This window comes from Gallinula chloropus (assembly GCF_964237585.1).
Source record: "Gallinula chloropus genome assembly, chromosome: 1".
Taxonomy (NCBI): Eukaryota; Metazoa; Chordata; class Aves; order Gruiformes; family Rallidae; genus Gallinula; species Gallinula chloropus.
The window spans coordinates 6794251-6818614 of NC_140085.1; the positions used below are offsets into that span (position 1 = coordinate 6794251).

Here is a 24364-nt window from a genome sequence, read left to right on the forward strand (position 1 = left end):
TCCTATTGCTACACTCCCTGATAAACGGTCCCTCTCCCACTTCCCGGTAGGCCCGCTCTTAGTGCTGGTAGGCCACAATGTTCTACAAAGTTTTAATTATCAAGAAGAATCATATCAAATAACATTGAGATTGAACTCGTAGGTGAGGCAAGTCAATAATTTCTAGGTATGCATATATAATGGGTACCAGATCCTGCCTGTCTGTTGGCAAGTGATGGCCTTACTGAGTGACCAAAGTCACAAACACAGACAGTACCTTGTATGACAGCTGTCTATTACAATGTTTAATTATCAATGAAAAAAGAAAGTCCTTTCAGTCTCATAGGCCAGAGCCTTGTTCAGCCTTTGTGTTCAGAGATGTCCTGAGTGCTGTTTTCATTATTATTATTGTTATTTCTCTGAAAGAAGCCCGAGTGAAGAAGTCTCACTTTCACAGGAAGTCTGGGTCCTCCATCTTCCACAGGCCTTTGTTGGCATCTTCGTCCTTGATTTCAATGCTCCTTTATATCTGAGACCTCTGAACCAAAGCTGTAAAGAACTTTCAGAGATATAATAAGTTTCTTGAAGTTTGTTAGAATTAATACAATTCATTTCCCTTCTGCTACATCTTTGCATTGTACTGCCACTTCAAACACAGAGCCCACTTAGCTTCTTCTGGAAGACTTCAGATGTCAAGGCTATGAGGTTTTTGAGCCTCTTGGAGCAGTTACAATAAAAAATCTCATTTCAAATACATGCTTTTTAAACAACATCTTTACAGAAAAATAACTCCCATGAAAAATAAAAAACGTTTTTTCAGAGTGAATTAATAGACGTGTTGCAGAGCGACGGGTTCATCTGACTCCAAGAGGCAAAAATATTGGTTATGATGCACAGCAAACTCAGAGAGAAGCAACGCTTCTGAAAAGCATTCAGAACCAAACTTCTGAAAAGACATAAAAGCATCATCCCACATATGTGTATGCAAACACCCCCCCAACCCTGAATTAAATGAAAAGATTATAGAAGCGTAATGTAAAAGAAAAATGGAAATCAGACGCGGGAAGAGTTGTTTGTACCGTGCCAACCCTGCATGAAATGCATTACTAACAGGTATGAAGATCTCCCCAGTGTTTTTTTTTTTATCTCAGGCACTAAAATGCAGAGACTGATGGATGGGTTTTTCACTTTCCTTACAAAAATTCCTCAGACACAACTATTCCTGCTCTGTTGAGCTTCTACAGTCTGTATTTAGTCTGGAGGACTGAAATTCTGCCATGGAAGGCTTTCCTCTCCAGGGCAGAAAGACCTCTCCAGCCCCAAGCAAGCACTAGGCTAAGGAGTAGGAAAGCTTGTGTAGACATCAGGTGAGAAGAGTCATCCAAATCTGTATTACCCTTTGCTGTGCATCTGGGACTGCTGTTTCCCCAGTTGACATGGATTAGAAGAGTGATCAGGGCAGGCAAGGGCGCAGTGCAACAGAAGATGACAGTACCTGTGCTGCCTGTGACACAAAAGACCTTCACAAGTAGAGGGTGGGCTGGCAGCAGAAGGGGCTGACAGCAAAAATTTGGCAAGGAAAGACTACATGGGGTTGCAGAAAGACTAAAAAGCTGCCAAGAGTGGCAGGGAGCAGATATCCCATGGTGACAAGTCTCTGTGGATGAGAGGGGGCTGCTCAGAGCTTGCAACAATCCAGAAACACACAGCTGGATTGACTTGAGTCCTGGAGGAAAAGACTCGAACAGGAAGAGACTTAATAGGCGAGGGCAGAGAGCACTTAAATATTTAAGAATTCTCCTCGTTGCTTTGAATTATAATTAAGATAATTAAGTATTCTAGCTGACATTCTAATAAAGCTTTTTGAATTCAAAAAGCCATTCTCATTTTCTTTTGTAAGCTCGCTGTAGCAAGAGGTTCAGGTACACCCACCTTCAACTACCAACAGCATCCTCTAGGTCTAATTCAGTCCCTCATTTGTAGGGGAACAAAGCAGCTAATGACCCAAAAACCAATGCCTCAAGCCAAAATAAAAATAAGTCTAAAAGCTTAGACAAGGCTTATCACAAAATGATCAAATAAAAATACTTGAGAAATACTGTTCAGCAGAACAAAGTGCACTTACAAAGTTACCTTAGGAATTAAATGCTGCAAAACATGGGAGACACCTTACATCTTGTTAGGTTAACAAGCATTTATTATTTTTTTTTTCCCCAGCAAAGGAAAAAAAGCAAAGGGGGAATTTCTCCCTAAGAATTCCCATCATTAACACACAGATTTAAAAATTAAAAGACCACTGGTTTTTACTACAAACACCACTAGAAGTGTCAGAAAGAAGACACAGGCTGGGAAGGTTTTATAAAGTGGTTCAGTGATGGGCTAATGGTAAAGCTGAGCATCTGTTAAATGCCAAGGATGTAAAGACAGGATTTCTTCCTTGTCTTTGTAAGCAAGCTGGACACTGGCTCCTCACATTTTATGAAGAATAGTGGGCGCTAAGTCACTTGAAAAATTGGACACAAGCACTTCGACCTGCTTCAATCATTTAAAATAATTAGAGCTAACTCCCTCACAGGGTGGTCTTTCAGTCCTGCATAGCATTGGGAGTTTGCCTTGTGGCTGAAAACAGCTCCAATCCCACGGCCACTGACTGCCACTGCACTGCTTAAAGAGAAAGGAATTGCAGGATGGGAGCTCAGACAGTTCACCTTCCTTATTCTGAATATAAACCCCTTAGAAATCACTCCACAGCTTGTGGCTCAGGCTCACAGACACAAAAAAGGGCTTCAGTTTACCTCTGAAGACAAATTCTGAGGTGACCACTTGTTGACTAAGATTTTGCCAACCCCCCTACAGCAAACAGTGCCCACAAGGATAAATACCCCTGCGCACGGAACTCAGAGGATGATTTGTCAAAGGGAACTTGAAAAATAAGCAAGTCCAGATTAAATATCTTGTCAGTGGTTGACAAGTCTTTTCAAAGGTACAGCTAACTCTCCATCTTTGGACCGGTAGTTCAGTAATTTTCCTTTATTCATCCAATCTGATGATAATTAGAAGTCATGGAAGTTTGGCTTCCCTCCTACAAGCCCCATTAGTCCTGCTGGAAAGTAAATTTGAGAGCTCAGCTTAGGGTCATTCTAAATATCAGAACATGATTCACTTCTAAAAGGGGAGGTAGACGAGGGAGTCTATCCTTAGAGTTAATAATAAAGTAATTATCAGGGTTGCACAAAATGTTATTCTGGAACTCGAAGGCCTCTGTAAGAAACCACTTAAATCAAAAGGGAAAAACACCACCTGACCAACCCTACGGAGTGTAACAAGAGGGTTACAATAAAAGTGATCTGCTTATGTGCCCAAAATCACAAGTTCTGAAAGCATTTCAAAGCCTTTCAGACATAACATTTACAATGATAAATGTGTGTGCACAGCGTGACACCCCACCCATTCAGTAAATCATTCTTTTTTTATAATGGCATTTAAAGAGCAAAACTATTTTCTTCCTTGCCCGAAGTTTTGCCATCGGAACTTTTCTCTGCGGGGAGCAGATGGAGCTGCACAACTTCCAGCAGGTCGAGTCTGCAGATGTTTAAACCGAGGAGAATTTATGATCTTCCCCCTCTCCGTTGGCGTATGGCATGATTTGAACAAAGGAGGAAGGACCAGGAGGAGATAAAGTTGTGCAAACTGAGTACGTCCTTAAGCTTTGTCACAAAACAAATCAACAAACCCCCCCCAACAACCAGCACACCCAGGAGGAGTCATGAATACTTAAGAGGGGACGAGGGGCTTATTTCTTTAACTGTGAGACTAGGGGTGCTCAACGGAGATTGAGCACATCAGTAAAGCAACCGCTGCAGGCAGGACATACGCTGCCAACCTAGCTGCACCGCTGCGTGGCAAAGAGAACACCTGAGGTTAATGCTACAGTTTTACAAGTTACATGGCAAAATTACAATTTACAGCCTCAAAAAGGGTTGAGGTATAGCCCTGCACAACGGACGAACTCCAGCAGCTACAAATGGCTTTCTGTAGCTGTGAGCATTACTACTCTACGGTTAGGACAGACTTTCTTTACCCACTATGTGTCATTAAATATTTACGAAGAGCGCTGCGCTCAGCCACCCGGTAAAGGCTGGCTTGCTCCTTTGGGCTGGCCAGCATAAAGTTCTCAAATGGTGGCCGTTAACCTCCCACTCAAACAAGGTATTGCTGAGGGAAAGGCATCAGCAAGCCACTTATCATCCCAGCCCTCCAAATTAGCTAGGTAATTATAACATAAGCACCTACATTCTTTTCATGATACAGGTGCTGCATGTTGTAAAGCACAACACAGCCACCGGATAGGCCTTTCTGAAGTGTTTGTGATTGGATTTTATACTCACATGTGGCATTTTCTCTTTTACAGTCTCCAAATTGTGTACTTTAACCCTTTTTTGGTGATTCCTCCAAAGCAAAGCGTCAGCGTTGCATCTTGAAGGCAGACTTTGAGATGGATTGAAGAACTTATATGGAGAAGGTAGTCCCCTTACAAGGTGATGTGGAAAGGAAACCCATTCACTAGATTAGCCAACAGGTGGACGTCTCTACTGGAACTGAAATAACTGGGAGAGAAATGGATCTCACACAGTAAAACCTGGGGAACAGAAGGGAACAGAGCTGTGAAGGGTACCAGCAGTTACAGACACAAAGTGTGAACCAGTGAAGGATGTCTGATGCCTAGAGCATTAGTTGACATAAAACAAAGATCTAACACGGTCACTTTCTTTAGAGAGTGTAAGGTTGATTGGTGAGTTCCCTCTACGGAGGACTGACGTCAAGACAACTCTTTGAAAACTGCTTTAAAAAAGTACAATGATACCCAGTTTGTTCTAGGTTGCCTTTGCAGAGCACATGTCCAGTAATTTGAAAACGTGTTGACTTGCAGAATGGACCCAACTCCTCCTTTTCTGAGAGCAGGGGTTCTCCATCATGTGCTTCAGCCAGGTTGTTGCTTGACTTTCAGAGGAAGAAAGCCCAGGAGTTGTCAGAAGCAAGCTTTATGCCATACTCCAACTCCATCCCCAAACATAAAGGCAGTTAAGCATTGCCACCTTTGAAAACCCAGCCCTCCTGCTTCCATGCTTTCTGAGCTTTCACATAAAAACCCCCATGTTCCTTCTGGGTTCCAGTAGAGCATTCAGCCAGTAAAGCTCTTCCACTTGCCTTTATTGTGGAAACCCAGTTTAGCCAGGTGGGTGCCAACTTGCCTGGAAACACCATCCAACCAATGGTGGTGGCACCAGAGATGATTTAGTAACTTCTGTGCCAGTGACACAAAGCCCACCCTGCCAACAAAGTTGGGAAAAAGTCTGGGAACAAGGTAAGCTTAAGAAGGTGGCAAATCAGACAAAATAATCTGACAAAGCTCTTTGTGGTGAAAAAACGACGGATCTTGATTTCCTAAGGAGCAATACTGTGAAGGATTCTAGAAGGTGCTGTTGAACTTACAAACACAACACTCAAGAGAGGATGGTTTCAACCAGAAACCAGCTCTAGACCTCCCAAGGAAGGACAGGAGGACAAGAATCCTAGCTCAAAGCCCAGGCTTCAATTCTCTGCCTCGTCTCATTTCAAGTGGAAAAACCTGACAAAAGCCAGGAAAAGAAGAGGGTATTTACCTAACCAAATCAAGCATGTTGCAGCTACACCTGACCTACCGCCAGTCTGAGCTGGCACGGTGCTGTGGCACAATACAGCATGTTGCAAAAAATAATGCTTGATTGGCCCTGCGTGTAACATGGCTTTTGTTGCTCAGTACTGAGCAGAAGCAACCCACGACTTTGGATCGCAGCAGCCGCACAAGTGCCTCCACATTCTCCACACTACAGCATCCTTCACCGAGCCCTAAATTAAATTGCTCTCTGTCAGGGACAAACCCCCCCCACACACCTTTCCAGAGAATTTCTGACAGATGATAATATTGAGAATTTAAATGATTTATTTTTGTTTTGATTTGCAAATAGTCTGGAGAGAGGGCGAGCTGAAGAGGCAAAGAGTGACCTCTGATATTAACTGCTTTATCCTGTTCCCAGCAAACAGAAGGGACAGCAGCAAAAGGGCATCACAAACCCTCTGAAAAACACGTCGGCGTGTTATCAGAGTAAGAAGGCAGAAGAATCAAACGCAGATCACCTTGGCAAGGCTGACAGTAAAATCATAATTAAAATGAACATACTGAAACAAAATAATAACACTATCACCCCCCACAAAAAAAACAAAACAAAACAAAACAAAAACCCAACCAAAAGAGAGGGGAAAGCCAGAACAAGGGATGTTCATTTTCGGATTACTCAAGGACATGATTTTGGATCTTCTCAAAGCAGCGCTGATTTTCTGCTACTGTATTAACTCTGTAAGCACAACAACAGGCAGTCTGTTAGCAGGGAATATCGAATCACTTTGAAAGATGCCTATGTGTTCCTCACTGCAGTAGGAATTCCTCTCAGCACAAAGAAGCCCCCCAAGCCTGTTTACAAGGGAGTATAGTGACAGGACAAGGGGAATGGATTTAAACTGAACGGGAGCAGATTTAGATCAGACATTAAGAAGAAATCCTTCCCTGTGAGGGTGGGGAGGCCATGGCTCAGGGTGCCCAGAGAAGCTATGTCTGTCCCAGGATCCCTGGCAGGGTTCAAGGCCAGGTTGGATGGGGTTTGGGCACCCTGGACTAATGGATGGTGTCCCTGCCCATGAAAGGGGTTGGAGCTGGATGAGGTTTGAGGTCACAGAATCACAAGGCTGGAAAAGACCTTTAAGATCATCAAGTCCAACCATTCTTGTTCAATGTTAAACCATATTCTTAAGTACCTCTGCTACCTGTCTTTTAAATACATCCAGGGATGGTGACTCAACCCCCTCCCTGAGCAGCCAGTTCCAGGTCCTTACAACTCTTTCAGTGAAGAGCTTTTTCTTAACATCTAATCTGAACCTGCCCTGGTGCAGCTTGAGGCCATTTCCCCTTGTCCTATCACCTGTCACCTGGCTGAAGAGACCACCACCCATCTCTCTACACCCTCCTGCCAGGAAATTGTAGGCAGTGATAAAGTCTCCCCTCAGCCTCCTCTTCTCCAGGCTAAAGATCCCCAGCTCCCTCAGCCGTTCCTCATCAGATTTACCCTCCAGCCCCTTCCCACCCAAACCAGTCTGTGGTGCTAGGACAGAAACAGTGCCTTTACCCAGCTCACCACATTCAGCACCCACTTAAAGCCTATTCTCAAACAACTACAATTATTCTTCCAATTTCACCTGCTGGCCTAGCCATCTCCAAATCTGCCATTAAAAGCTTTTGACTTGTCTTAATATTCTCCAACAGGAAAATACAAAATCAAACCCCACCAACAAACCCTGGAGTGAACTATGCTGTAGCTTTGTGCCATCCACAGAGGAGCTTGAATGATACTTGGTTAAGTAACTGTTAAACCGCTGCTGCGCTGCGTTTACAGAGCTTTGCACGAACACACTGCTTAAAAGGACTACAGAAAAAATAAAAAAAAAAGATTATATTTTGCTCTCACTGAAGTACAGAAAGCAGAATGTACTCTGCTGGAAACGAATCGGTGGGCGTTTGATGGCATATTTTAAATAGTATTCCTCTTTGTGCACGCAGTGTAATGCCACCCAAGGGGGAGATTAAAAAAAAAGTCTGTAATTTGCAAGTCCATTTCAAAGTCATATTGAGGATGATGTGAAATTCAGGATAGGATTCTTGAGAGAAATCTCCCTGGAAAATGTGTATGTACCTCAGGGAAGCTTTGGATTTGCTTCCCCACACCGGAAGGCTGTTCTGTCTTTTGACATCTCATGTTGTTTACTCTTTGCATCTAATTTTGGAATTACTGAGCAGTTTATTACAAAGGTGTATCATCCTTGACTAACAAGACAGTATTACTCTTCTGCGACCTCCAGGATTTCTGAAAGTCCCTTACTATTCATCTTGAAACTCAGCAGTGAGAATACAGCCATTACTCTGGCAGTAAGGGATAACCCTGCTGTCAGGTATGATGAAGGTAACATGTGTGAAGGACCATCCGTCCAGCCCTGGGAAGAACGAGATTGCCAACACCAGTCTGATCATTCTCAAACAATTGCAAACAATATCATGCTTTAAGGCTTTTGGTAGTCATCAAGAGGGATTAGGAGGGAACACTCTCCTTAATAGACTGCTGGCTAAATGGGTTTTCTCTTTCTTGAAAGCCTCCCCTGAAGCGTTACAGGCAGGCCACAGCTGGATCTGGGGAGAGGAAAAGGGCAAGATCGTTTTCCTGAGGTCAGATTCTCTTCCTTAGATACCAGGCTGAGAGGATGCTTAGATTCAAATTCATCACTGAAGCTGATGTCGGAAAAGAATTTTCCTCCCTCGAGTGGGATGAGGAAAGAGCGGGGATGGTCCATCCTCACCTGTTGTGCACAACACAGCTTGATTACAGATAAGCAATGTGATCATGTAATCCCACTCACCAATAAAGTTAGCAGTGCCAGCGATACCATGATCCTGTCTGTCTGTCTTCCATGGCTACAACAATTTGTACCACAGAAGACTGACACTGAAGTCTTTAGGTTTAAGCTAGCACGGTATCATGAAAGGAAAAGTGACCACAGAAGACCGCAGTGCACAATTGGAGTGATTTCCTCTCAAATTCTAATAACTTTCACTTCCTTTCTGCCACAAGGAAGTTAGAAATCTATCCTCACTTAGTGTCCTGCGTGGGGGAGAGAGCGTGGTGCGCATCAATCTCCAAAGCCTTGCCCTGAAAGTGTGGCACTAACTCCAGTAGAACCAGGACTTGGATGAGAGACCCACAGTACACACAGCTCAAAGCACAAAATTATGGGAAAATTATGAAACCAGAGGAAAAGGTCTCAAGTATCTTATGTTGATACTTTCTGTTTTCAGATCAAAGTAAACAGTGAGAGAAAAGCCCTTACGAGGATATCGAATCCATTTCTCTGAGATGATTCTCTCTACCAGCAAGACATGGGCACAGCTGCGTCTCACTTTACCGTGTGCTGAGGGGTTTTGTTACTGCTATGAATGACAGATCGGAGCCTGGCATTGCCTTTAGTTTGGTCTGTGCAGCAAAATGAAGGTTAAAGTGTATTTTGTGCTCCAAACCGTGGACACAAGGCTTTGTTTTAAACACAAAGCAACCAAAAACATGTAACTCCACCCCATCCTCTAAACACGCGAGACACAGCAGCCAGAGTCAGGCGATTATTTTGTGCTTTGATCGATGCAACTTTGCAAGTCTCTCGTGCCAACAATTCTCCTCTTTTGAATTGGTATTGGGTGAGATTATTAGAACAAAAAAACAGAAAATTAAGATCGCAGTTTACGCTCCGAGCTTCAGAAAAATGACAGGTTAAGGTTTAGCAGCGTAGTAAACTATAATCAATAATCTTGCTGCTTCTGTAATAATGCAAAAGCACTATATAGATTGTATCCATATTGCTTCCTCTAAAAATAAACAAGTACTAATTAAATAGGACATGCATCAAATCTATACAGATGTGGATTCACGAAAAGCCATTACTTCTGCTAAGAGAGAAAGTCCGGTTTTGAGCAAATCAGATAATTAAAAATAAAGACAAAGCAACATAAGCTTAATTATTATTATTTTAACATGTTAAAAATACAGTCACATCAAAATAGGATACACAGTTATAAAACTGTTGCAGATGACATAAGAAAATAGTGTGTATATATTTTATATATAAAAATCTACAGTATTTACTAATGCTGATACATATTTTGGAGCATCGTGTCGCTTGCACAAATAAATTGTACAGCTTTGTTATGAATTACAGAACCATCATTAAACACCGAGATCGTTACACTTAGCCATGATATTATATACATACATTTCTAAGCTTCTGTAAGCAATCAGAACTATGCTAAGCCCAAGTCGTATTTATCTTCACAATTTTAATTTAAGAGTTTTCAGTGTAGTGCTTTTGCTACTGTTACTTCACTGCAGTTTGCAAGTTTTAAAATATAAAATTGCCCAGTTCATTAAAAATTACATCAGACACATTATATACACAACAAGGTTTTGAAATATACTAAGTCAACGTTAACTTCCATTTGTAAAAATTGTTTTACTTCTGTACCTTAAAACTTACAGAGCCAACCTGCAGCAATAATAGGCACTAAAGCTCTTTCTTTAAAGGAAAAAAAATAATATCCATTTCTATGTTTTCAGTTAACAAATCTCACAAACCAAAAGACAAGAAGACAACTTTCCAAATCACCCCAAACTGGCGTTGCTACCAATGCTTGGTACTTAAGTGTTAGAAAAATCTCTCTGTCAAGCACTCCAAGGACCTCTTCTGGCGAGATGCTTATCTGCCGCAGCTCCCACTGGTTTCGAGGAGAGGTCAGGGCATTCAGCACCCGGCAGCTCCAGGAAGTATCCTACCTGTAACCTGCCTTTTTTTTTTCCTCTTTACTCCCAATTCACAGTCAAGGAAAGAAAAACATAAAGTACAAAAGGCTGCAAATGCTAATTAAAAATACTTACATTACTGGGAGTCTACGGTTCCTATTAACAGTCAGGATCATTTTAGTGTAAAAAAAAAAACAACCCACCACACAGCCTCTCAGCAGCCTGACAGCACAACAGCACATGTCCAAATACAGACATGGACCTACAGCTCTTTGGGGTTAAAAAAAAAGGGCAAAATAGAAACAGAATTCACGTGACAAAGCTTAAGAGAAGGGACGCTGCATACTCACATGGTTTGGGGAATGTCAAGCCCCCAACCGATCTCAAGACTCCTGCGTGTACTTCGCAGGATTGTCAAGGAGTTGGTCATTCTCCAGTCCCTGTGAGATCTGGCCCCGTAACTGGCTTGCATACTTGGATAGCACAACGTGGCGAAAAGCAAAGGGCACAGCACCATTTCTGTATCTGGCATCACTCTCACTGGGCTCCAAAATGTTGCATATAGGATGGTTTGGGTGAGAAGGTAAAAATCCTCCACTTCCGATGCACCTCAAAAACTAAACACCGCCCTGAATTTTAAGCACCGTTTCTCAGCCAGATTAGAGACACATTTTTGGCTTTCTGCTTTTGCCTGCCTGCTCCTTCTTGCTGAGGAAAATGACAAACAGTAGTCAAAGGAGAGGAAATTAACTCTCACATAAGATTAAATTAATTATCCCAAAGCATCTCCCCTGCCCAGAACAGATACTGGGATGCTGAGGCAGCTGTATAAAAACAACAGAACTCGCCATTCAAAATTAATGGCTTCTAAAATAAATTACAAAAAAATTAATATGAAATAAAAGTACTTCACAAGCTTTGCCCAAAGTTAAATGCATTTACATTTAAACTCTTTAGCTCTCTTCCATATGGGTTTGTGTATTATAAGTGCACACCCACACCCGTGCGCACACACACACGTTTCTATACAGTGCATTAACAATGTCAGTCAAAATAAAACTAGTGAGTGTGTTACAGGTTTTAGACAGAAAGATGGTAACACAAGTTATTTCAACAAAAGGAATGATGACAGTTTTAACCACATTGTATATATGATCTTATTGCTTTGTCTATGTCCATCAGATCCCTTCCAATGGTTTCAATGCAAGCCTAAGAACTCAACTAGCCCGCAAGAAAAGTCTGAAACATCTTTGAAACAGCGTTGTTACTTCTGAGACTCATGTGAACTGTCCCCATTTCATCGGAGAGCGGAGGTGGGCTACCACTAACACAGTGACATTTAACTGGGTTTGGTTCTTGCCATTTTACCTAAGTATAGACAGAGTCTCAGAGAAGCACGGATTCATGCATAGACAATCCATCATTTCTATTTCGATAGTGTTGGGCTTGAGCTGACGGGCCTGAATACTGGAATTGCGGTGAGCCATGCTCTTCAAAGGCTGGTGAAGTCCTGTATCTTATTGGACTATCCACAGAAACAGCAGGAAGACTATGGTCTTGAAAAGGTGTTGATGGAAAATGCTGGTATTTCTGGTAATTATCCAAGTGTCCTTTGTTAACGTCTTGGCTCCAGGGCTGCCTGTAGTGTTCGTGTCTGTAAATATAGGCAGCATCTGGCCACTTTGTATCTTCTGGTAAATAATCCACTGGAGGGATTATGAATTTGACACCTGTGGGGGACCTTGAGTTGCTGGTATAAGCCTCTACAGGAGCTACTTCTATCTGCCCAGGGGTTGGTGAAAGAGGATTTTGGCGGCTGGCAGGGTAGGAATTCATTTGTAGTTTGTCTGGAGAATAATCTGCCGAAATAAAAGAACCATATGGCCTACCAGAAGGGCTGGTTCGATTCCCATGATAATGTGCTACAGGTACGGAACCTGCATTGCCTATACTGGAAACGTGCTTTGGAGAATTCCCATGGTAAGTAGGTGGATTGCTGTAACATGGCAGTGGCTGTTTGACATTCAGTCCATGAGGTGGTCCATCACACTGTGATGAGTATTTTGGGGATTGGGGTTGTGAATTGAAGGTGTAATTATTGGGTATTTTTAATGGAGAAGGTATTTTTCCAGTTTGCTTTCTTGAGCTATTAGAATATGTTACATGCCTAGGGCTCTGTGGATGAGCTCTCTCAAGCATCTCTTCAACAAGATTCTCATTCTCATTCTCAGCTTCCGGAACATTGTCATACTGAGAAGCATTAGACCCTCGCTTACCTTCATCAGCATCCAAAACCCTCATCTTTTGCTTCACATTCAAAGGCTGTGTTTCTACGGGACTTGGCGGTGGTCCCGAAACCAAATGGTTTATTGGCCTTCCTTTCACCTCTGCAGTAAGTTTCATTGTCTTTTCAATTATTTTCATATCAGACGGCTTATTCCACTTAGGTACAAATTCCCTTCTTGTGTTTGAAGTAGCATTAGAATTTTGATTAGCAGCTGCATTATTATACTGTCTCGGGTTGTCTTGCTCTGGTGGCTGAGGCTTTCTTCTGGTATCTACCTCATTCTTCGATATACTACTTTGTGTCTCTATTGGTCGAGTCTTCTGCTGTTTTAAGGAAGGTTTCTTTTCCAGTGAATTAATTCTTTTTCGGTTATTTGGTGAACTTTCTGGTTCTTCTTCTGGGGATGGTCTCCTCTCAGTCCTTCTTGTTTGTGTACCAGTGCTGTTCTGCCCATTAAGCATTGGAGCGGAGTTAAGCACAGCAGGCGGAGGTCCTGATGGAATCTGCCCCAGTGGCTTCTTTGGAAATTCATCTTCTTTACCTAAAACAAGAACAGCAACAACATAAATTCTCATTCGCAAACAACTCATCTTTAATCTGTTGGTCACACAAGCAAATATAGCTATGAACACTATTACCTGGGCCTCTCCTTGGGTCACCATTCTGCTAAGCACCTCAAAGGTTTTTCTGCAGGCTGTGTAAGCTCTCATCTCAATCAAATACTCTAATCTTCCTTTCTACGACTGAGGCAATTTTGCCAAGCTTTTGCTCATTCATGACACTGCTACTGCCACAAAAAAAAAATAATCCTTCTCCTAGATGACATTTTGGTTACAGTACCTACTCTGTGTGCAACTCCCACCACACTTGACCTGTCACATTAAGTAAACTACCTTCTCCACTTTAAAAATCCTTCCCAATATCCCTCTCCCAACCTACTGTCTTCCATCCATTCACCTTTTAACATTCCCCTCTGGTAAGGCATATTATCAGCTCCTCACTCACATGCACAAGCTTCTAAACAGACATCACTGAACTTTCTTCCACTTCTTTTTTTGGGTGGAGCTCCTTGTTAACATCCACACAGTTCAGTCCTTGTTCCCTTTCAATCCCTGACTAGAAATTTCATCATCAGTACTAAAAAGCTACAGTACAACTAAAAGGCTCCATGCAGAATCAGATTTCTTTTTCAGTTGGCTTTTCTATCAGTTATAGACCAACTGAAGTAGTTAATGCTGATACTGGCTACGTGATGATTTCATTTGAGTATCCAATGGATGAGTCTGCCAAACACAAGGCCATGATTTACAGAGACAAGATATGAATGGGAAGTTCTTCCACACTGGAGCTCAACACATCACAACAGCCAGTGCTAAAGATCAGTTATGTGGGGACCCTGAACAATCCATCCACATCAAACTACAGAAAGAATAAAGAAGCATTTCAATGCTTGATGCTGCTCACAGAACAATTCACACCGAATTTTCCACCGCAGTCTTTCTCCTTCACAGTCAACGCCCTTCATATTCTCAGCCAAAGTCCTTTATCAAACCCCCTTGCATATAACTTATTTAATTGTGTAATACATTACTTTCCCATTATAAGCAGAAAAGGTCACATACTTCTCATTAGGCATATTAATCTAAATTTAATTTATTTGATGTTCAGTATTTCTCAAAAAAATAACCCACCCACCCCTTACTTTTAAAGGCAGCATACATAAACAAATGCTACTCAACTCTGCATCTATTTATAAAGCAAAAGTTCCGTTCTTCAGGGAGGTGGGGAGAAAAAGATAGATATGGCTATGGCTACCCTTGCTTAAACTTTATACAAAATAAATTATATTAAATGTCTGTCAGTAAAATAAATTTTGCTTAATCCCTGCTTCTTCCTAAAACAGTAACTGTAGACTCAAAGATCACCAAGTTACCCCCTCACTCTTTCTAGCTCTTTGTTACAATTCCTTTTAGGTGTCTGTGTGGGTTCACAGGAAGGGATGCACACAGCGGTCCTATCCCTGACACAAGTGCTGTGGTTAGAAATGAGCTATGGTCATTTTTACGGTCAAGAGCGCCAGCTCAGCCTTTGATGACTGGTTCATGATAGAGACACACACAGGAAAGCCAGCAGCCAAGGTCAGTATTATTTATTATAACAGCATAACAAACTACCATCACAGACCAGTTGCTATATAAACTGAATGAAAACTTACGGTTGGTGCCAGCTAGGACATCGCAGGAGGACGGCAGAGAAGAATACGATGACACCATGTGTCATGACAAGAAAACTAATAAAAAGTACTTAACAAAACCAGCCTGGTTTTGCCAAACAATGAAACTAGCCTTTCCTTGATTTTCAGAGTCTTCATATGAGGCCAAAAGGCCGTATGGAAACCTACCCTTTCCTTCAGAAACACACCACTTCAGAAGCCTCAGGTTACACGTAACAAACAGCCTACCCCAAGCTTTCTGTAGAAAAACCCTCCACTCTGTTTCTCCCTGAGTTATCCTCTGCTCGCTCACTATCATACAATTAGACACACAAACCTATGCTCACACACTGCAAGTACTCATTATCTACCTGGCTACAACTTGGCAAAGGAAGATGGTGATGCTGAGCCCTCTCCCCAAGAGCACCTACACTAATGGCTGCAAGACAGCACAGCAGGTTACACAGTGGAGCAGAGTCTCAGCATTAGGCTCCAATGAGTAGCTCCTGGAATTACAAGCCTCATGGTTTTTTCTCTCTTGCTATGGGTCCCACTTCTCACAAATCAGGCTGAAATCTTGAGCATGGATTTAAAAATTTGCACTCCCCAGCAGGACACCACTGGAGGAACAGAGGAGGAGAAGGAGGGATGATCCACATGGATGCTGTAAAGGGATGATTTAATAGCTCTGCAATGCCCTGTCTGCTGCACCAGCCTCTTTCAAGTTGTTCTTTTTAATTTACCAACAGGAGGTTACTTTCTGAACTTGCTTCCATTTGGCAAAAGGCATTTGTACCATTTAATTCTATCAGCATTCAAAACCAGCATCAGGCAAAGCTGAAGATCTTGTCTTCTAAATAAAAGTGAATGTTGCCCATTGTATTCCTGATATTGGAACTATACACTTACTAATTTTAATTGTTAACATAGCGTGCAATCTGAATTAAGAAACAACACTCAAAGTACACACCAAGAACTTTTCACCTAATCTTTATACGATCCATCTACAACCTCCAGTGGTTATGGGATAGAAGAACAAAATGGCACCTCAACATCTGTCAGTTATTTAATTTTTGTCCTTGCATGCAGTAAAAGCTTTGGAATAAAATACTTAGTTTTTCAACACTCAAAATTCAGCTATTCAAGCTATATAAAAAACCCCTTGAAGACAATTTCCTCTAGTAGCTGCAATGCTTCCTTCATTTGTACAAAGACGTTAAAAGCTCGAACCTGTTTCTTTTCTTTCTGCTTTTGCTCTTAAGGAAATGCATACAGAGCAATAGGAGAGCCTTTGAAATACACTTGGCTGCACAGTAAAGGTGGGGTTTGTGTGAGTTTTTTGGGTTTAAATTTCACACAGTGCAGGTTTCTTAATTACCATTAAGCTCTAATAAAACCCACCTGAGAATACTGCAGAGGTTTTTTTGAATTCTATCTAGGCTGCTTTGAAGATTACTTTGTCATCTTTCCTTCACATTTCAGGGTAAAAGAACTCACAACTAGACATATGTGGGCTGTGCCATATAGATGATGTATACTACAACATGAATTACTGCTGTAAAATGAGCATCAGAGAAGTCTTACAGGTCTGTTGTGAAACCATTGAAACTCAACATTAATTCATGTACTGAGTAACAAGCAAGGAATTCCAAACAAGAGTTCATTTAGAAAAAAGTCTCTGCATTCCACCAGCACCATGCCATGTTCACAGACTGGTAATACCGGAGCTTTGCTCTTTCGTGGAAAACTAAGATATGCACAACACAGATGTGCAAAGGGAGGGTCAGAGGGGAAAAGAAGTAATATAGCTTTAAATCTCAGACCCAGAGCTTCCCCAGAACTTGACTATAGCCTGACCTCAGACAGAAACAACTGACAGATCTTGCTTAATCAACCACATTTGCATGTGAAACTTTAAGAAAGGCAGCATTGCTAGAGGATTTCAATTCAGTAATCAAAGCTATGAAGCACAGGCCTTGTTCTGGCTCAAAAATGCTTAAGCTTGCATCACCTCCTGCTATAAAAAAAGCATCGGAAGAAGGATCTATGATGCTGCAGCACAAAGACATCCTGCAAATCAGTGACCTTTTAAAGGAAAAGTGATTTGTTTTAAACTACAATCCAGGTGTTCCACTGTCATTTAAGTACACAGATCACACGTACATACATATCCATGCACACACAGAGCTGTCACTTCCAGGGGGACTACCAAGTACTCAAAAAAACCACCTAAAAACAAAAGTCCACAAAATTAAACTAGTAGAGGATAACCGAATCTATCATCATGCATGTAAATACAGGACACTCCTCAAAATGCACAAACCAGCATGCAAACCATGGCCATGAATGCTTTAAGCAGTTCAGTTGGAGCAAGAACAGCAAGAAAACTATGGTGCTGCATGCTGGCAAGAAGGAAAGAAAAAAGGTAATAAAAGCAAAAAGTGGAGGAAAAGAAACCACAATGCAAGAGCAAACAAAGAAACCAAGTCATAACAAACATCTCTACCATGAGGAGGTACACAATAGCTCAACCAGAGAAACATGTAAAAGTACCAATTCTTCTTATAAGCCGCATATCTTATCCACCAATTTTCCACTCCAAATCTGCCTAAAGCCTCACACGCAGCTCTCAACCATCATCTTTCCTGCTTCAGCTGAACTCACTGTTCAAGCTTCTCAGATCAGAACACAGAAACATTTTATTTGGAGGTTTTCAAGGACATTCAATTGAATATCTGTTTGTTGATCCAAAGTCTGAGTTAATTCACTCTCTGGACATAGCATTCTGACTGAGGAATGGAGAAAGGTTTGAATTGTACAAGAAGTATTTCTATACAATCTATGGTGTTTACACACAAGGTTTAAAAGCATTTTAAAACTAGATGTTAACAGAAAGCTGAGATTGCTTTGGCAGCAACCACTTCAGTCATCAAATGTGCCTTTGTCTTCTGAAATAAACAGGGCAATCAGATTTTTTTCCCCAGGTTGCCAGTATTTGCATGAAATGCAGGACAGGGTGACTCTCATCCTTCTCTCCTCCCTCTTCCTTCAACAGAGCAGGTTTCTAGACCAAGTTTAGTTACCAGCTTTTCCCAAAGACAAACAACATAGCTTATATCAGAGTTTACAGAACTGGGACTACAGGATTTTTTAATTTTCCTTTCTTTTAAAGGTATTGATTTAGTTGGCTTGTATGCAGTATGGCATAAAATAAGCAAACAACAACAAAAAAAAAGGCGAAAAATGGGTGAGGAAGGAGAGAAATGGAAGTAGAGGCAGACAATTGAAGCAAAACAAGAACAATCAGGTGCTTGTTTGCTGCTGGTAAACATATTACCTGACATGAAAAGGAGCAAAGCAAATATGAGCAGATCTGACTGTTCCCATAAAGATAAGAAATTCAAGTCATATTAAAGAAAGTTTTACTCTCCTGACTTGCTCCTGCTCTAACAAGGCTTGGTCACCACCCAGTGGAAGTCGATCTCAACTACAAGACTTTTACAGATAATTGCTTCAGGAGGCACTAACAGCCTCATGCATTGAATAGCAGACATATAATTGGAGTAAAGTGCTTTAAGTGCTCTCTCCGGTGAATAACAGTCTAGTCCTTAATTTCAGCACCAGAATACATGCACTTTGACTGTTCTAACACAGTTTTCAAGGATAGTAATGGTCATAAAAACAACTCTTAAAATGACATCTTGATATTTTGTGTTTATTTTCCATCAGTGACGTCCCATCTTACTTCTTAGGTTTACAAGTCCAAGAGAATTTTAAAGAAATTTAAGTGCCTGCACTAGAAGCTCAAGCTGCTGTCAAAGTCAACCTCTGCTCCTCCTCCTCTATATGCCATCATCGGCAGAGGAGAGACTAAAATGAAATCTCGCCTGACAACTTGAAGGTAGAACAAAACACATCGTTTGCCTTTCTGCTGCTGTGTGACTTTTGTAGTACTGACAGTAAGGAAAACTTCCTTTATAATCATCTGCCTTTTGATAAACAATAGAAACGTTAACAAATCTGGTCATCGACAGCTATATGCTTGTAAGCTGTCTTTGGAGAGGAAAAAACCCAAAACCACACACACACACACACACAGAGAAAACACCCACTAAAATTCACCACTTTACATCCCTTATTTTACATTTCTTCCAAAAAATATACTTCCTTGAAAAGTCAGTTTAAAATAGGAACACAGACAAGGACCAACACAACTATGTGGATCATTTTTAAAAGCATGCAAGTTTTAAACAGTAAAGATATTTAAATGATGCAAAGCCCATGTCTAACACTGCTGAAAATAATATACTAATAATATTAGTATAACGCCATATATTAATTTCCCTCATAATGCTGTAAAGTAGCTGTATCACACAAGAAACAAGGCAGAAAGATTAGTTGATTAAAAGATGGAGTGCATTGTATGGAATAGCTACTTGTATACTCTTCAAGCACAAGTGAAAAATCCAAAATTCCTCTGAAACAAAACACAACCAAAAGAGAAACACCATCAGAGACAGGAGAGTCATGCTGATTTAATATTTCTATTGTTTTGGTTCTCAAAGGCACATTAAGAGCACTAATAGATTATCAACCTCGTACATACTCTGCTCTCACTGATGAGTATTTAAAATAGACAGAAATTGAAATAAAAAGCTTTGATAATAAATTTAATAAAATATATCTTTAAAGATAAATAGCAGATGAAAATGTAAACATTTATGGCAAATGCAAGACTCAAACTTTGTTTTCCCTAAATGCAGAAAAGGCTGGGAGAACTAAAAGAACTGAGTCAGAGCTTAATGCTGGTGTTACCACGCACAATTACAGTTCAATGATCACAGGACAAGGGCAGATTCCAAATATGCCCCTACTGCTTCAGGATTAAGGCACAAGACCTTTATCTGTGACTTAAAGCCTTCTCAGCTGCCAAATTTTTCAGTCATAAAGAAAAATCCTATCCTGGATCCCTCTGCCATCCTTCTTCAGAACAACTTTTATCAAAACACAGGTCAGAAACTGTCTCAGGGACAGACCTGAGAACCTTCAGCCTCAAAGGCAGGCCTGTCTTGTTCATGAAGCAACAGATTAATAAACTGTTTGCAGACACATATGTTTAAATAGAATATGAAATGTTCACTGGTAAGCAGTTTTGTATATTTAAAGACAGACTATAAAACCAAAAATCTATGCATTAATACATAAATTGCATATTTGGCACTGCATTATTTATGTAGTTCTACAGGAATAAGCTGGAAACACTCTCCAAATCTTCAGGGCATTTAAAGAATTTTGCTGCTCTCTTGAATAACCACCAAGGAAAGAATTCGCATCAAGAAATTTAGGAAATCAGTGGTGTACACCAAGAAAATTCCTCTCACGTTGCTCTAGACATCATTCTTGAATTAAGGGAGAGTTGTCAGCTCTGTGTTGGACCTGTCTCCTTGAGGAGATGTAAGGAGGAGTGGCACAGATTCTGATGAGCGTGATGTTCAAGTTCTGCTATGGTGTGGACACCTTTCATGATGTTCCAGGCAACCCAGAAAAGACCAGTTGCCCCCTTTACACCAAATTTGCCTGGGAAGTACCATGTTAAAGGACAGTTTCTACTGTACAGCTGTCACAGGCTGCTTCTCTGAGGGCTTGACAACCAAGTGGCTTGCCAGAAAGCTTGCTTCTCCTTGCAGATTACTGTCTCCATAGAGTCACTGGAACAGGGAACTGAGCCTTGGGCTTTGAGAAAACAGCGCTGAAGCTGCGAGCCCTCCCCTGAAGGCTGCAGTTGCTAAGTGCAGGCTGTCCTGTACGGGCCAGCAGGTAGACTAGAAATTACCAGAAAAACAAATTAAAAGCCGCAGTCTGCTTTTATGCAAAATAGCCCCAGTATTGGCAAAAACGTTTCCCTGACAGCCAAAATTCAGCACAATGAATTCAGCAGTGTCCCTTCATGTCCATGTGCTGGCTGAGCATTTTAAGGGGTTTTTCAGTGAGAAAGCAACGAACAAAGTCCTCTGTTCTGAAGGGCACACGGAGCTCCTTAATGTAGTGGGAGAAGCCACTAAGGAAGCAAAGCAAAGCAAGCTACATCAGACATAAGCACACATCCACTTTTAAGTAACGCAGAAGTTATTACCTCTTCTAATATCCTACCACAGCTTACCCAACTAGGGCAGAAAAATCTATACAGCCCAACAAAGGATGCCAGATGGAAAATTCCACTGAGCTTAATTAGCTCACTGCTATTCTGGGATGACTGATACTGATGCAACTGTAAGATGGAGATTTTTTTTTTCTTTTCTTTTTCCTAACATGCTTTTTCACTTTAGTTCTTAAAGGTGAAATCGTTGATCAATGAAAACAACAAACAAAAAAACCATACAAGATAGGAAGTAGTCCTCTGATTTCAGAAAGCTAAAAGAAATGTGATTTTCTCAGGCTACAGTGGATACGTAATTGAAGAGTCTGGTATTTTTTTGTGCATATTGCTGTAAGATAGCATAGAATCATAGAATCATAGGGGTTGGAAGGGACCTCGAGAGATCATCGGGTCCAACCCGATGGTTTTGTAAGTTTTATATAAAATTGAAAGAAAAATAGTAAAAAGAGACTGAAGGTAGTAAAGATAGTAGTCAGACGGGCACGTGAGCAAAGCTGAATGCCTAGAGAATGCTGAGAACCTGTAGGAAAATATTATTGCCTGAAGACAGTGATTAGTAAAACCAAAATGAACATCAGAGTGGAAAAAGAAAAAAAAATAAAAATCAAAGGCTTGTAAAATTTATATGAAGAACAAATGAGACAGCCTGACTCAACTACAGATAACAGCAGACAAATCAGCTAGATTTCCAAGGATTAGGATGAAGGCATTTTATATTTATTTTGTGAAAGGTTAAGTAATGTTCCCATTTACCCCTGGCAAAATATATCACACAGAGAGGATTTCTCAGGCTACTTTAAAATTAAAAAGAAAAAAAAAAAAAAAGCACAATTCCTCATCCACTACTTCACTTTGGCTTTGCTTTTCCTGCTTTAATATTAAACCTCCCTCATTCATGCTGCCCTATCAGCTGGTCTTATCAGAAGTTACACATACAAAGTATGAAATCAAACCAAACAACATGCACTCCATCATCAAACTGCCTCATCGAGAAGACCCTCTACATTCATGAAAAATCTACCCATCTACAAACAAAATTTGGACAGGGAAGGGAATGGACGTGGGAACCAGGTCTTTTTAACACGAACCACTCCCATGATGCATCTTCTGTTAACATGATGGAGTGGAATTGGTGCTAAAAGAAGTATTTGCTCATATCTAGACCAAGCATTGGCTGCAACAAGATGTCTGACAAAGCACAGAGCTGAGAAGTAGAGCTGAAGAGAGCAACTTGCTATAAAGAAAAGTCAAGACTGGAGCTTGTAGAAAAAAGGATGGAGAGAAGGCAGGAGGGGAAGGCTGTGATGAGAAAGGGGAAGAAGCAGTGCACACAGTAACATGGAGAACTGCAGACTCACCCAACACAGTTTGCACATGAGATCGACAAAGACGACTGAGCAGACAAAAAGACAAGAGCAGGAACCAGACTTAGGCCTATTGTGAGTGGGAGAAAGCATGCTGGAGAGATGTTATAGGAAGTCAAAAAGAAGATAAAACACAGGAAAAGGGAGAAAGAGAAATGGAAAACTTTGACCAGAAGCAAAGATGATGGGAAACTTTCTGTAAAGTGTTTGTACTTCAGCGGGGCAGGTCTACTGAAGAACCAAATGAAGCGGGTATCTGTTTGTGATGAGCAGTCCTGAAACAGCCCAACACTGCATGCACTAAATAAGGTCCACAGAAACTGAAAAATGATGTTTCTTAATGAAAGAGCTTCAGGAACAAATTACCACAACAATGCTACACTGGCAACTTTTATCCTGACACTTCCTAACTTCTGAAAGCTGAGCAGACCAACTTAAGTTATTTAAATTTTAATATGTGCATATTCTTTCTCTAGAATTAACAAAGAGGAAGGACTCTTAATAACCACAAGAAAAATTCTAATTACAGATTATGGAGGTAGGGATATGAAAGATAATAGAATTATAACACAGGAAGGAAAGATCCTATACACTTTTCACAAGTAGTGCCCCACAAAACAACCATCTCTGCTTTGCAACAGGAAAGCACAAACACAGAAGCTGAGACGAAACAATGACAATAATTCAGTTAAACACTCAGAAGTTCTCACCTGCACAAAATTAAAAATCTGGATTTGACTAACAACAGAAACTACTTGACCGCAAGTTTGTTCCACTGCTAATCAAGCTACAAAACAATCTGAATGCCACTGCTTCAAATAATTTTAAACCTTGATATTTAACCTTCTATCTTTTGGATTTTATAAATCAAACTTAGTAAAATTATCAGAACATGGGATGTTTTAAAGTGTTATTAGCTTACAACCAGTAAACAAAACACCAACAAAGAGCAAGCTCCTGAAATGAAGGGTGTTGGTTTTAAACTGTATTTTTAGAGAAAAAGTGCCTAAAACCTATGCAGTGATGAAGAGACAAATATTTTCACAATTATCAACAGCATGAATTAACACTTCAAAAATGGATAATGTGCAAATAGCTCTAGATATCTAAATCTGTGTATGTAGAAGTTTCTTACCAGCTACGGGCAAATCCAGCTTTGCTCGTTTCAATTCTGATATAGAATTTTGGAGCTGGTCTATTACAAAGTCATCTTCATAGAAGAAATCCTTGGCTAAAGACTCCTGCAGAAATTCTACAAGTTCTTCCATTTGTAATTTCATCAGGTGTTCTATATCAAAAGAAAATATTATATACAAAAATATCTTGATTATGAACATTGGAAAATGCACATACGACATTAGATGACTTGATTTTCAAAGCAGAATGGAAAAATTAAGTAGGTAACTAAATTCCACACCAGAAATCCTTCAAATGCATTAAAAATTCACTTGCAAACAGCATGGAAATGCGTTCTACTTATTCTCTACCCAGAACAATGTTTTAGAAGAAGGGACATCATTATAAAGCTAACTACAAGTCTGCTTATTTCAGCCATCTTCTGTCCCAATGGCATCAGGTGGTTTTTTTTCAGCCTGCATCCTCAACTTACAAAACAGTGCTGTGGGCCTGCACAACATATGTCACCTCTCTTAGGACGAGCTTTGAAAAGCAGGAAAACATTTTTGAAATTGATATTTATAGTATCCTCATTCATAACAGAATTAACTTCCAGTGAAATGATGATGGCAGTTCACGCTTCAGAGGCATTGCTTCAGGCTCTCTGAAAATTCAGGTACTTTTTGCTACTTCAATTAATTCAGGCCATATTTTGAAAGCCATTTTACAGTTATCAGACTATTTTTCTTTCCCTTTTCACACGGGAGTAAGGCCATGTTTCCCACACAAACCTATTTGGTTTACAAGGCCATAACAACGTAT

The 24364-nt window shown here is 40.7% G+C and overlaps 1 protein-coding gene across 2 annotated transcripts in view; it reads right to left on the reverse strand.

Moving 5' to 3' along the window:
• Window positions 1–11792: 11792 nt before the first annotated feature.
• USP6NL (USP6 N-terminal like) overlaps window positions 11793–24364 on the reverse strand; it is a gene marked incomplete at both ends in the record, with an annotated part of 98059 nt that continues 85487 nt past the window's right edge. For both annotated transcript variants that reach the window (XM_084268511.1, XM_084268512.1), the window contains 2 exons: window positions 11793–13234; window positions 23562–23714. In XM_084268511.1, coding sequence (XP_084124637.1) covers window positions 11793–13234; window positions 23562–23714 — 1595 coding nt within the window. The remainder of the gene's footprint in view (window positions 13235–23561; window positions 23715–24364) is intronic.